This window comes from Cnephaeus nilssonii, assembly GCF_951640355.1.
Source record: "Cnephaeus nilssonii genome assembly, chromosome: 9".
NCBI classification, from domain to species: Eukaryota; Metazoa; Chordata; class Mammalia; order Chiroptera; family Vespertilionidae; genus Cnephaeus; species Cnephaeus nilssonii.
In genome coordinates this window covers 77,029,969-77,044,773 of record NC_137080.1, presented here as the reverse complement: position 1 = coordinate 77,044,773, position 14,805 = coordinate 77,029,969, and the positions used below count along the sequence as shown (strand labels likewise).

At 49.0% G+C, this 14,805-nt stretch overlaps 1 protein-coding gene across 2 annotated transcripts in view; it reads right to left on the bottom strand.

Moving 5' to 3' along the window:
* Nucleotides 1-6,344, bottom strand: part of TRAM2 (translocation associated membrane protein 2) — a 77,866-nt gene extending 71,522 nt beyond the window's left edge. For both annotated transcript variants that reach the window (XM_079780978.1, XM_079780977.1), the window contains exon 1: nt 6,090-6,344. In XM_079780978.1, the coding sequence (XP_079637104.1) occupies nt 6,090-6,209 (120 nt within the window). In that variant the 5' untranslated portion in view covers nt 6,210-6,344. The remainder of the gene's footprint in view (nt 1-6,089) is intronic.
* Between the last annotated feature and the right edge of the window lie 8,461 nt (nt 6,345-14,805).

Genomic DNA, 14,805 nt, shown 5'->3' with positions numbered 1-14,805 from the left:
GTAGTCCCTTTCAGGGAGATGCAAATTTCAATGACTGTTCCAGGCAGAAAAGCCTCCAAGTGGAACAATGACCCGCAGACATTACTTCCAGGTAATAAACAGTATCCACTCAGACAAAGAAAAATAAAGCAGCCTGTGGCTACATTCCGTAGACGCCCCATTCGGGGAAGCACCAGGGCTGAGCTGTAAATGTGAGCCAGACGTAGCTGAATTCTTATTTTGGCTCCGACTCTAACTCAGAGCGGATGGTCCTTAGCCAAGTCTCTCCTCTAGAAGCCAGGCTCTGGATGGGTATGACAACCCCCATAAACCATCCAGATTACAGGGTGAAGCTAGTAAAGCATTTCGCAGATGTGAAGTGTTGCCAACCCCGTAAGACAAACGAGGGAAGCTGTCAAGAGGCAACGTGGCTTGGGTGGAGAGCCACAGAACGGCGCCTCACCTAACCCTGGGCTCCCATAGACTCTCTGGGGGGCGGCGGGGGGGGGGGCTCTAGAGGACTCAGAGCCCCCCACTCACAATCTGCTACACTTCCTCTGCTGAAAATCAAAGGAACCTCCATTACCCAGAAAAGCCTCTTGCAAAGCTCTTTAAGCCACACAGTTAACTCACAACATTAACCAGCTGTGACTAAGTTAGGTTTGCTTCTCTTCTATAGGGGAACATTTGAGACAGCGGAGGTAAATCAAGGCGAAGCATTAGCCTGTATAACAGATAAAGGTCTGCTCGTGAAATAAGAAGCTGTGTCCGGAGCCACGTTAGTCGTTTTACCGTTTTCTTTTCCTTTCTTTAACCATTAGGTACCAATGGATACCAGATACACAGCGCTGGATAAAAAGGTTGAGAGATAACATCAGGAAAGTTTCCCACCAAAGCCTGCTAATAGTGCGCTCACTCATTAGAAAGCACTTCTGTAGTTTGGAAACTCTAATCCAGTCTTATCAACCCTCTGGCTTCGTCATTTATCAGGGTGGGAACGGGAGGTACATCAGCTATGCCACAGAGTGATTTCTGGGGCCCCTGCCCACGACGAAGCAGATCAAAAAGGAGCGCATGCCTGCCAGAGTGAAGTTTTCACCATAGCAACACACGCTCCTCTGCAAACAGTCAGGACTGAGGCGCTCTGTTGCGACCCGTCTGGACAGTGCCCCCGAGAACCGAGCATGGAGGGTTCAGACAACAGAGGGAGCAGGAGAAAAGTGGCCCTTGTTCAGCTTGCGAGGCAGCCTCCTCGTGGTGTTTCTTCCTCTGCACAGCTGACAGTGGCCACACTAAGACCCTCCAGCGTCCACAGCCGGGGTTCAAATAAGACGATGGCAGAGGAAACAGATGGGGAGCAACCACACCACGGGCTCCCTGGGGAAAAGAGGGGCCCAGCGTAGAACAACTGCACCCTTCGGAAAGCAGAGGGTTAGCACTGGGGAACTGGAGGGGCGGGGGGGCGGGGGGCGGGGGGGCAGGCCTCATGGCAAAGCAGGTCACATCTAACATGAAATACAGCCGGGGCCCCCCACCAGCCGCTCTGGTGGTAGACGGTGCACTCACAGACCCAACAACGAAGCCAGTAACAACCACCATGGTTGAGGAGACCTTTGATTGAGTGTCTGTGTGCCGGCACGGGGCACGGCATTCAGACAGGTGTCGGTCTTCATCCTGCAGTCTGGGTCAAAACACCACTAACTGATTAACACCACCACCTCTCTGCACAGCACATTGTACCAAGGGGAGAACTGGGGATAACCCGATGTGCCCTACACCCCACAGGACAGGGCGACGCTTGAGGCCTGACCGGGAGAGAAACTAGTTCCCAAGTTCTGCTCTGCTGCTCCCTCAGATCACCGAGCGATGCACGCAGAAATCTAACCACAGAACAAGGGCACCCAGGAGAATCAGCGACCCTTCCCGGTTTCCCCTGACTAATTTCTCCAGAACATTACTAATGGACCAAGTCAGAGGTTGGCGGGGAAGATGCATAAAGCCAGGAACGACAAAGGCTGGCAAAGGAGCATCTTTAAAAGTGCACTAGAGGTTTAGTCAAAGATAGACAACACAGGTCCACAGATGCCCGTATTAACACAACGTAAGCGGGACCATTTTAACACAAACATGATGAGAAAGGACCAGCAGCCTCACTCCGGGTTATGAAACCCAGAGGCATGCCTGGGAGGATGTGTACAGAAGCCACGTGCTAACAGGCGTGACGCAATGGGCTCCCACTGTACACGCTGCAAACACATCATCCTGCAAGCCAGTCTGGTGCGGGGAAGAAGGTAGTTCCTGGAGGAAGGTAGCTCGACCACACCTGGCGCCAAAGCAAAAACCGAACGCCAGCCACTACCCCAAAATTCCTCTCAGTCCCAAACCCTGAAGTCATCACAGACCAAACAAATGACGGGGCCCAGAATTTTAGAAACATTTCCTTGCTGCAGGGCCAGCAGAGCCTGCAAATGAGCTTTAAAATAAACAAACAACGTGTGGGTCTCACAAGGACGGTTTAGAGATAATGTATTAGTGGCTTTCTCCCGGCTCCATGCACCCCCTCTCGCTCATTCTCCATTCCCTGATGAGAGTTTTCTCTCTTTCCCTGCCTGCTTCAGTTTGAAACGTGGCACTCAAAGGGACATTGGAAAGCCAAGGGAAAGGGGGTGGGGGAAAGAGACTGCTTTTAAATCTGACACACACCATACACACCCCACTGGCCGCCCACACCCCGACGGACTGTCAGGCCCCACTGCCCCTAGGACAGGACTGAAGGCCTGAATTGTGGAGTGGAAAACTCCCCTTGCACCACCTCTCAGGAAAGCAGAGTTAAGAAAGAGAAAGCTGGAAGAGAAGGAAGGGGAAAATAAAGCTCCACATTCCTGACATTTTTTAGCCAAGTGCTGTGGCTGCACAGAACAGCTCTATTCCAAACAGCCTGCAGGACAGAAAGAAAACCTGAATTCTGGGGAAAGAACCTACCCTCAGCCTTGGAAAGGGGAGGAACCTTAGGATGGCCCAAAACTACACCAAAGGAGGAGGGAAAGTCACCCTTTCGTATGTGTTCCCAAAAGGAAGTGATGGCAAGGGAAGGAATTTTGGAGTCATCATCTCCCAAGGAACAGAACTGAAGTCCTGGAGTCCCTAGGGAGAAACGAAAGCCCCTCTACATGATGGCGCGCTAACTAGTGAGCTGGGGAAGGAAGGGGCCAGGCAGGAATGACATGGAGACCAGTTAGGACACATGGGCTGGGCTGCCCGGGGTGGGAGAGGGGCCCAGCTCACCGGCAGAGACTGGACAGGGGACTGACTCTTTGTGGGAGGAATTATAAATGAGTTTTCTTGACTCGGCTTCTGAATGGAGGAATCCTAGCCGTGCCCAAGTTAGAAACCCAAGAGCCTGCTGTCCTCTCCTCCCTCGTCTCCCCTTCCCTTTCCACCTCCTTCTGTCCTCACTTCTGGGAATAAGTGTGACGTGCTGGAGTTACCTCCCCCATAGGAATCCCTACATACAGACACACACACCCCACACCTCCAGGGGAGAACCCAGAAGACCCCAAGTGTCCTCCAGTAAGTCCTGTGCTGGGTTATGAGGTGCCACCCTGGTTGTCCTCCACATGTGAAGATGCCCACATGTGTTCCTCTGAGGTCCCCAAAAGTAACTGAGCTGTGTCTGCTCTCACCTGGTCGGGAGACCAGAGTTCCGAAAATCTGACGTCCCTCAAAATACCTCTCTCGGTGGAGAGTCAGTTGGTAGGTGTAGACAATGAGGATCTACTAAGTGCCCAGCACATTCTCCATCAGGGGGGGGTCAGCACAGCCCTCCTTCTCCCGGACCAGCATACACCGGCAATCCCACAATGCACCTTCCGGAGAAGGAGGCTCCTGCCCTGTACGCCCAGAGGGGTAGGTCTAAGGTTCTCCAGGATGAGGGAGGTAGGAAGCCTGCACTTCAGCCAAGGTCCCTTCCACACTCCCCAGTCCAATCCCAGGAGGGGGAGGAGGGAAGTGTTCTTGTAGTTTTTTGTTTTTTTTTCTCTCTCTCTTCTGGGAGGTACTGGGAGTAAGGGCTCCTAGCACTTTTCAACTCCCACAGAGTGCCAGGTTAATCCATAGGACTTTCCAAGACTAGAGGCAGGGACGGCAGGAGGTACCAAGCTCCAACACGAGGCAGCTCTTTCTGAGCAAAGATAAAGCAGGTAGAACCATGGACCTTAACCAGTGCCAGAAGCACAGCCTCCAAGAGGCCATGCAGGAGACTCCGCCGGCTGCAGAGCGTGCTGCTATGAGGTCTACAGCTGTCACGTGTGTCTTTCCAACCACGCCCTCCAAGGCTGGTGACATGGCACTAGGAGGCCGCTTAGAATGGAGGCCAGCAAATAGATACAAACAGGACAGAGGGTATTGGCGGGACAAAACAAATTCTCTTATTTCTCGTTAAGCTATTATCAGGATAAATAATAACAGGGCTTCATGGAGCAAGCGACTTGTTTTCATATTTGTAGAATCTGTCATGGCTTTTGTTGCTTACATGATCTCAGTTAGATGTTACAACAACCCCAGTGAGAAAGAGGTTTGGCTAACCTCTTTAATGATGGGGAAACTGAGGCTGCGCTTAGTTTTTTTAGTCAGACTAGTGACAAAGAAAGGGCCGGGACCCAGGGACCACCCTAATAGATACAGCCCTTTCCAATATACCAATGAGACCTATGGGGGTAGGAGGGAGGGAGGGAGGGGAGGAGGGGTTGAAGTCAAGGAGTACTACCAAAAGCTGGTGTGCAGACCCACCCGAGCCTCGGGTTTATTTCCTACAGACCCTCCAAGCGCACATTCACACAGCTAACCCTGACTCAGCCACCACAAGAATGTCCCCAGCTTGAGGGCAGCCCCACTGGCCAAGTAGGACCCTTGTCATCTCACAGTGGAGAGGATGGGCACCGAGACCGAGAGACAGAGATGGGGGGAAATGAGCCCGTTAGGAATCCTCCATCTCCAAGGCAGTTTACAAATGGTTACAGCTTCCTAACCCATTCCCGAGAAAGCAGATAAGCAACCCTCCCCAGAAAGGAGGACAAGGCCCTGCCTCATTGGAGACCACACTGAGAGTGAGGGGAGTGTCACTCGATAGTGACAAGAGAGATCACAGCATGCCCTATTATGCTCACTTTCCTCCAGTTATTCTCACTTTTGAGTATCACATTTTTCTCATTCTCTCTTAGGTCTTTCCCACCAGACCCCCTGGATCTGACCCCTCCCGGCTTAGTACAAGCCCCTGCTCTGTGAGGCTAGCACCAACACATTGCTGGGGGTGGGAGTAGGAGTAGGGGGTGGGGAGGAGTGAGAGTTATAGGGCCCCATCCCCCCACCCCCCATAGCATTGAGAGAATCATCTTGCCCCTAAAAGCACAGGGTATCCCATCCCTCTTCTTGGCCGTGTAATAGGGAGAAACTCTGGGTTCACCACAGATGGAGCTGAGGAATAATCCAGAGTGATAGTGGGTATATGAAAACTGGCCTTTTAGGCAAGGGGCAAAAAAAAAAGGGGGGGGGTAGGAGGCGGGCAGGAGGACAGCAGATGGGCACTGCTGGGATGGGGTCACGGCCACACGTGAAGAGGCAAAAGACCCAGAAAAGCAGGTGGGAGGTGGAAAGGGTCGGGGTCCCTCCCACTGGAAAAGCCCAGAAGAGCTGGCAGCCGCAGCTTGGGAGAAGGAGTTAGTTGTGCAATGACTCCGGGTCTGGGAGTCTCCGGGCTTGGCTCCCGGACACCAGAAAGGAAACCCCACTGTTTGGGCCAGGGTGGCAGCACTGCGGTTGGTTCGAGGCCAGGCTTAGGATTCAGGGCTGCAGAGAGAGCTGCAGGAGACGGTGGGTGCCCGAGGGGGTCGGCAAAGTAAGGCATGGCTGGCAAGGCGCAGAGCTGGCGGGGGGGGGGGGGGGGGACGGTCTGGGCTGACTCGGAGACCAAGGGGGGGGTACAGTGTACAAAGCCGGGGGTGCCGATAACGTCCTGGCAACCCCGCGCCCCAGCTCTGACGGGGACCCCGGGGACCTGCAGGGGTCCACGGGCGGCGCACGAGAAAGGGCACCCCCTCCCCAGTCTCGCTCACCTCGAACATCAGCCCTATGAGGACGCAGAGCACCAGGCAGAAGCCGATGTCCGCATGGTTGTGGATGACGAACTCCTGGCTGAAGAGCGGGTAACTTTTCGTCCTCCTGCGGAAAGCCATGGCAGCGGGCGCGCAGCGGCCGGCGGGCCCCGCACCCTGCGCTCACGAGCCGCCGCGCAAACTTGCCCAGCCCCGGCCCGCTCCGCCCGCCGGCCCGCAGCCCGTCCGCCCTCCCGCCAGCCGGCCTAGCGCCCAACAACTTCTGGGGCCCGCCCCCTTCCTCCGCCCGCCCCCGCCCCGCCGCCCGGAACCGCCCCCGGCCGCAGCCCCCTCCCCACTCGCGGCCGCTCTCGGCGCGCCGGGCTCCAGGCGGCCCCGCCCCCGCGCGCTTAACCCTCGCGCCGCCGCGGACGCTCCGGGGGCGGAGCCGGCGAGCGAGGCCTGGGTTCCCCTCGCCCCCGGCCCGCCTCGCCGCAGGCCGCCCTCGCCCCGCGCCCCGCGCCCCGCGCTCCGCCGCATCCTCGGTGCTGCGGCCCCGCCGGCCCCGCGCGCACGCAGCAGGCCGCGAGGGACGCGGACGCCCGGCCTGTCCTGAGCCGACAGGAAGTGGGCCTGGGTTTCCCAGCGCCCGGCGCCCGCTCCTTCCTCCCGGGAAGGGAAGGCCCGGGAGGCCGCGGGCCGCCGGGTAGTCCCGGGGTTGTGGGCCGTAGCCCTGGGCGCTGAGAGCGGCGCGGGTTCGGTGGAGAGAGGGAAGCTGCAATGCCGGCCTTCTCGCTGGCCAAAGCGCTCTGCACGGAAAATAAATGAATGGACAGTTGATCAAGTGTTTATGGAGAGCAGGCAGTGGGCTGGGCACGGTTCCTGGGGCTGGGATTAGGCAGCAAACAAAAAAGACTCTGCCCTGGGGGAGCCTAGGTTCCAGATAGGGCGAGTGAATGGGTGGGTGCAGTTTTGCTCTCACTTTTGAGACCCTTGCACTCAGGTAAATTAGTTTTACACGTCTTAGCCAAAGTCTTCCATATTAACTGGTCTGCAGAAGTGGAAGAATAAATAAACAGTGAAGAACTTTCTCATTGAAAGTCTCTATTTAATAGTGTTTTTAAAAGCCCTCTGGGAAAGCACAAAAAGTATTTTAATAAATGAACATATATTGGCAAATATTGGATTTATTCCCACCAGTAATGGAGTCAACTAATCACTTTTTAGATGTATAAAAACACAATATGAAAAAGAACTATTAAATCCTTATTCATTCTTTTATTAAAGTCTATAGTTATTGCACTTCTAAGTAAATATGATTTCTTAAAAACGGTACAGTATGAAATGTGATTGAGACTGGGGTTCCTAGATAAATCTTACATCTTAAGTTTCTTGACTCCTCAATAATTAGCATACTGCCTTTGGTCTCTAACTTAAGGGAATGGGAGTGTAAAGCTTGTATTGGACTAAACTTCATTTAACTTCAAGATTGACCTTTCTTACAGTTGGACCTTAGTGTTATCAAGAATAGAAAGATCAAGAACTCTGGAGCATCTCTCAATTTTCTATCTGAGCTTAAATCAATCAGGAGGCTTTGGCTCAAAATAAATGATAAAGATTTATTCAAGGGCCTTAGGGTTTGCAAACTAGACACATAATTGAGCAATATCCAGAGTGTTCCTGAAAAGGAAAGAAAAGCTGAGGGTTTTTATAGTAAAAAATACATTTTTAACAACGTATTTTTATTGATTTCAGAGAGGAAGGAAGAGGGAGAGAGAGAGAGAAACATCAATGATGAGCAAAAACCACCAATCATGTGCCCTGACCGGGAATCAAACAATGACCTCCTAATTCATAGGTCAACACTCAACCCCTGAGCCACACCGGCGGGGCTAAACAATACACTGTTGAGAAGAATCAGCCCTGCATTCTTAGCCTCTGGAATGGTCATCCCCTAGATCAGCGATTTCCAACCTTTTTCATCTCTAGCACACATAAACTAATTACTAAAATTCTGCGGCACACCAAAAAAAATGTATTTTCTGCTAATCTGACCAAAAAAAAGTATAATTTTGATTCATTTACACCAGATGGCTATTGTTGTGTTGGCTGTTGTCATTTTTAAAAATTGATTTTTAGAGAGAGAAGAAGGGAGATACAGAGAGAGAAACATCAATGTGAGAGCAAAACAAACATCAACTGGCTGCCTCCTACGTGACCCCCACTGGGAATGAAGGCCGAAATCTAGGTATGTGCCCTGACAAGGGAATTGAACCGGCAACCCTCATTGTCATTTTTAATTTGATAATCTAAGGTATAAAAAGGCCAATGCCCCTGACTAAATAGTCAGGTATTGCATGTTTAAAAATTATTGCGGCTACCATTTGAAAATCACTGCTCTACATGATGGGTGGTCTGGATGATGGATGTAGAGTGGTCTGGATATGTGAATATTCTTTCCTTAGTCCTCTAGGGGGTGATCAGAGGGTTATCAGCAGGTTTCATGTATATCCAGGCATTGATGCAGTACTGGAATGATCAACAGGTTAAGTTCTCAGGCTTGTTAAAACAAAAATAGAATCGGTTTCTCATACCTCAAACTACTTCATTTTAGTAACTTAGCAGATTGACTCCATTTTATTTCTCCACTCTATTCCTCGGTATTTAAATTTTCAAACTGCAGCCACATCTATTAGGCTGAAACCTATGAAATTGGTTTCATTACAGATCAATACTGGAATACCAACATTTTAGATGATTCAACCTAACAGTTACCGAGTGTTACCCAATAATTATTTGTAAAGGATGTTGTAGTGGGAATTTCTTGCAAAAGATGGGATGTTGTCAACCTCTTAAGATTAAGAGTTTAGGCTGAAAGTCCTGGGAGACGGGTATTACACCTCCAAGTTCATAAATGAGAAACGTGAAGTAAAGGGGATGGCTTAGTCTGTGCTCATACTGCTGACTGTCAGCCCTAGGCCCTTTCAAATATTATTGAACAGTTAGACATAGGTTTCTCAGATACATGGTTTGATATTTCACTACCTGAAACCCCATGGAGGAAGTATTAAATGCCTACTTCAGCCATCACAGCCATCTCAACATCCTAGTTCCAAAACCATCTCCAATCCCAAATGGAAATTAACAGTCCAGGGAAAAAATGAACACTTCACAAAAAACGGTTCGATAAGAATCAAAGGGAGATCAATTATTTCAGAGGCATTTCAAGGGTTAATTTATTGGATTTGGTGACATGCATGGGTAGAGTCCCTAGGCCTGGCCAGTGATCAGGGCCAATCTGTGGGGCAACTGGCAGGGTGATGGGGGCAGGGAGCCCCTGCTGGCACCCCCCGCCCCCTGCCGCTGTTACCTCCCTCTGCAGGGTAACCGGCAGGGCAATGGGTGGGGGGTGTGGGGGGGTGCCCACTGGCACCCGCCTTGGCTGGCATGAGGCCTGGGGGCTGGGGGAAGCTCCTGTGTTGAGTGTCTGCCCCCCGGTGGTCAGTGCGTGTCATAGCGACCTGTCGTTCCACTGGTCTTTCCCAGTTCCCACCATTTGGTTGATTTGCATATTAGGCTTTTATTATATAGGACATAGGGGTTGGAGGAGCCAAATTTTTAGGCCAGCATGACATAAAAGATGGTGCAACCATGAAAAAAAAAAATGGAATGACAGAGAAAGAGTAGCCATAAGAGAGAAGATGATGACATGCTTGAATAAGCTGGGCTTGAGGAGTCACAGGACATCCAAATCAACACTTTCACAGGTCAGTTGGAAGCTGTGGGATTGGATTTAGGGAGGGAAAACCAGAATGAAAGGTATTTGTGGTCCATCTACAAGGGACTGTTGAAGCCATGAGCTTAAGTGTTCCCTGGTGAGTGTGTTGAATGAACAAAAAAACCCTAGGTCAACATAATCCTAGGGAACCCCAACACTGAGAAGGGAAAGAGGAGGAAAAGGGCGGGGTGGAGGAAACCATGACACATGCATTTCACAAAGCAGGTTAAGTCAGGCAGGATGAGACTAAGACGAAGCCTCCAGAGGCAGGCATCGTGGCCCTTGAGAGCCCACTCTTTTATATATATATATATATAAATAATAGAAAGTTTCTTTAGAACGTTACGGAGGTAGAAGAAGTGAGTAGTAGAAGAAATGGGTTCAGTAAACAAGTTACAGAGGCAAGAGAAGGGCCCTTGGAGTTTAGGAGAGAGGAACGTAAAGGTAAAGTTCCCGGGAGAAAGACAAAGGGGAGTGGAAGGCTACAAGCTTGTTCCTGGAGGGAGAATGCTGAGAGTCCACTCTTAATTGGACATCAGAATGGGCTTCACACTGGGTAGAAGGTGAGGAAAGGAGGAGAGAAAGTAGTCTATTCTTTTAAGAAGTTTGGTGAGAAAAAGGAAAGTGGATGATGTTTGGAGGTTATAGAAGATCTAAGGAAGGATCTTTAAATTATATTTATTTTTTGAGATTGGATCATGTTTGGAGACAGAGAAGAAACATGAGAGAGAGAGAGAGAGAGAGAGAGAGAGAGAGAGAGAGAGAGAGAGAGAGAGAGAGAGCCCAGCTGGTGTGGGTGTGGCTTAGTGGTTGAGCATTGACCTATGAACCAGGAGGTCATGGTTAGATTCCCAGTCAAGGCACAAGCATGGGTGTGGGCTCCATCCCCAGTGTGTTACTCTCTTATCATTGATGTTTCTCTCTCTCTCTCTCTCCCTCTCCCTTCCTCTCTGAAATCAATAAAAATATATTTAAAACTTTAAAAAAAGAGAGAGAGGATTTGAAATACTGAAAGCATTAGAAATATAGGAGGTCACTGGTGAGACTAAGGAGGCGACTAGAGGGTGTCTCCAACAACAGGCAGAAGGAAAACTCCTCAGAGACTGGCCGGGACCTAGGAATGGGTGAGTACACTGTCATGTCTAGAGATGGAGGAGATAATAACCTCTCACGTTTATTTATTTTGCACTTTCTGGTTGCCATGTGAGGGAGGCAAGACAGTCATTACCAACCCCTTCTTGTAGCTGTTCTGAGACACAGGAATGACCCAGGGCCACATAATGAGCGGGTAGCTGAACCAGGACGCAGACCAGCAGGTCAGCACGGGGCTCCCTTTGCCAGAACATACTGTAGCCTTTCAGGCTCCCTACAGCATGGCCCTGAACAGGCGGGCGCCATCTGCCCCTCTCTGTGTCTGCATTCCCTTGTTCCACAGCCCTTTGCCTAAAAGGTAACCATCCTTCAAGGAAAGAGCAGGTACCTCTTGTTTCCCAAAGCTGTCTTCAAGGCACCAGGCTGGAGGCGTGCACACGGCACCTTGTGCCACCTCTCAGGTAGCAGCAGGTTCTCCTGCAATCAGTGTTTGTCTATGAATTTTACCCCCTTGGATGGCGTGGCCGTTCAGGACAGGAATCCAGCCACTCGCCCTCATAGTCCAACAGCACTGAGTGTCCCCATGGTGTATTCTCATCAAGTGTTGGCTGAATGAGAGATTAAATAAGATCTAAGAACAACTTGAAATATATAACCCATAAGTGCAAAGGTGCCTTGGTTGGCATAAACGTGACCTCTATCCCCAAAAGTGGAAAATGCATTTTCTCACATAACAAGATGTCCTGCATTACTTCATTTCCAGAGATAAGTGAATCGTCAAAGACTAGCAGCGTCTTCATATCCTCCCACTTTGCCACTGTGTTTGCTTTTGTCTCAGGCTCTTCCCTCACGGTTACAAAGTGGCTGCAGCAGCTCCAGGCATTCTATTCTGCATTCAATACCCAAAATTCAGATAAGAAGAAGAGGAGCATTTTGAAGTGTGAAGAAATCGCTCCCAGAAACCCTGGAATCTCCTCATGCCTCATTGGCTAGGATTCCATCACATGACCATTCCTAAACCAGTCATTGGCAAGGTGAGTGAAACGGGTGTGATTGGATTAATTTCGCCAGGAAGGCATCCTCGGAGGCACTGAAGAGAGTTCCAACCTTTTTTGAAGATCCTGGCTACTCCTTGCCAGAACAAAATTAAAATTCCAATGGTGCAATTGCTGTAAGAATTCTCATGGGTGAATATATGTAATTAATATCTGCAACAAGTGCCAACGGTGGATTCTGGAAGCACCCTGGAGGCTTAAATGTGAACTTGTCCCCGTGCATCAATAGATCCCATGTTCAACACAACCTATGATGAAACCTTGTTCATCTCTATCCTGACAGAACTCAAGCTCCAAACATAGGGATCTTTGTTTCGTTTCAATCAACAGTCCCTAGAACAGCACCTGGAATACAGTAAAGTTCAATAAGTATTTATCAACTTAAAGAAATTCCGCTGGCAGGAAAAAAGAGGAGCATTGGCGTGGAGAGGCATCCAGAAGCATCTGCGCTGTGCTTTTGCCAAGGCTTTTTACTCTATATTTTTGCTTTTTTGTCTCACAGGAGACCAAAAAACCAACCTTTTCCCCCCCAAACAAGCCTTGCTTTCTGGTTTCTATACATTAGGCACATGAGCCTTGCCAAGGTCACAAACCCAACAGTCACTGTTGGAGTGCCTGGCTGAAGGATGGCCAACGTGACAAAGTGGAGTGTCGGTGCGCTGGCAGGCCAGCATGCTCTGTCAGGCTCAGTAGCATCTTTCGCCAAAGGATGAAACATCACAGCATCAGATCTTCTTGCTCCCAGTACCACAGCCTTTGGTGGAATCAGCGGTGCACCCAGGGCAGGGTGGTGGGCGTGGCAGCTGTGGGAGCAGGCACCAAGGGCTTGCATGATCTGTAAGAAAATGTAAAGCAATAATAAACCACTAAAGACAATGCAGTATCCTAGATTGAACCCTGGAACAGAAAAATGGACAATAGTGGAAATACTGCTAAAACCCAAATAAAGTCTATAGTTTGGTTCATTGTATCTATGTTAATTTCTGTGTTTTAATAAATATACTATAGTTATATAAGCTGTGTGAAAGGTATTGGGGGACAGTCTATGCTATTTTTGCAACTCTTCTGTAAATCTAAAATTATTTCACAATTGAAAAGGTTTTTAGATGATAAAACTGACTAATGGTCTGCTTTTTTATCATCACCATGACAATCTAAACAATGTTAGTGATAAAAAACACTTTCCCCTCCCCCAAAGCAATTGTAGTTACTGTTGAATCCTAATATATATGTAAGGTTTAACTTAGCACATTTTTATCATATATTTTTTAAATAGATATTGCAGCATTTTACATGCAAGTTAATCCTAAGAACTCTTATATATACAGGTGACCCTGATATGTGTGGTCTCAGATGCACACATTTATTTTGAGCAAGTTCATATCCAACTGGAATTCCCAGCACAGTCATGTCTCCAACCCAAAGGTACTGCAGAACCCTGCATTTGAACCAAAAATTTGAAGTAATGTTAGCACAGTGATTTTAAAGATGAAGAACCAAACTTGTTACTTTAATCTTGTCATTCTAGTGACCACTTGTAGCTTCTATTGTATTTACATTTTAAAACAGTGAAACCGAGAGCAAACTGCCATAATATCATGTGTCATGATGATTTGGGGAGGTAAATTTTTTTCATCTAGAGGAGCAAGATGTTAAAAATGATTGGCTCCACGCCCTGGCCAGGTAGTTCAGTTGGTTAGAGTGTTGTTCCAATACTCCACAGTTGTGAGTTCAATCCCTGGTCAGAGCACATACAAGAATCAACCAATGAATGCATAAATAAGGAAAACAACAAACTGATATCTCTCTCTCTCTCTCTCTCTCTCTCTCTCTCTCTCTCTCTCTCTCTCAAATAAATTAAAAAAATATTTTAAATGATCAGCTCCATGTATTAAATTAAGTACCAGAGTGAGTGGAATTAAGATTCCAGGTATTATAAACTACCTTAAAGATCATATATCCTCTCCCCTCATTTTAGTGACAGAGAAAGCGAAGTTCAAAAACTTGCTGCAGTTAATAAGGGTTTGGTGAGTGGGGGTGAGAACAAAGGCCTCTTCCTCCACGCCCAGTGCTCCCAGCACCAGCTCTAGATCCCATGCCTGCTCTCCTTCAGCAAACAGGCAGTAGCTCAGTAAACCAAGTCCCCTGTCCCATGTCAGCTGGTGACTCAGTGACAGCGTAAGACATGGGAACCAGACGGTGGAGGGCTCTAACCACTGCCCCTGCTTCCTCTTTCCAGCTGTCTTTTAGCTAGAGGCAGATTCCTTCCAGAAGACTGTGCCACCTGACATTCAGATGGGAAGAGGGAAGCATTTTTAAAAGGAGACGCAGCTCAAACTAACATTAGAAATGAGTAAACTTCAGTCAGAGTTCCCACAACCAGAAAAAAAAAAATACTGAAATACCACATTTGGGGAACAAGGGAACAATTTCAGGCACCCATTTCCACTGAGTCCTCCAATTTTGGGGGTATCTGTTAATGGATGGTATATTGGGAACTTCAGCCGCCCACAGAAAAGCTTATCCTTGGTTTTCTATGTTCAAGAAGAAAGCAACGGTTTCCAGAATGACATCTGTGTGATTCAATGGCCATCACATGGAGGAAAATCTCTACAGCAAGACCGTGGTGGAAAGAAGGTTTTTTGGGTAGGGGGGTGGAGAAGGTAGAGGAGGGTGTAGGGGGGATAAATGGAGATGGAAAAAAAATTAAAGAAGAAAAAAAGGAGAAAGGTTTTAATGACGTACTGTTTCTTGACTGCGGTCCCTGGGCAGCTCTCCTAGACAGGGGAGAAAGGTAGACACCATCTTGATT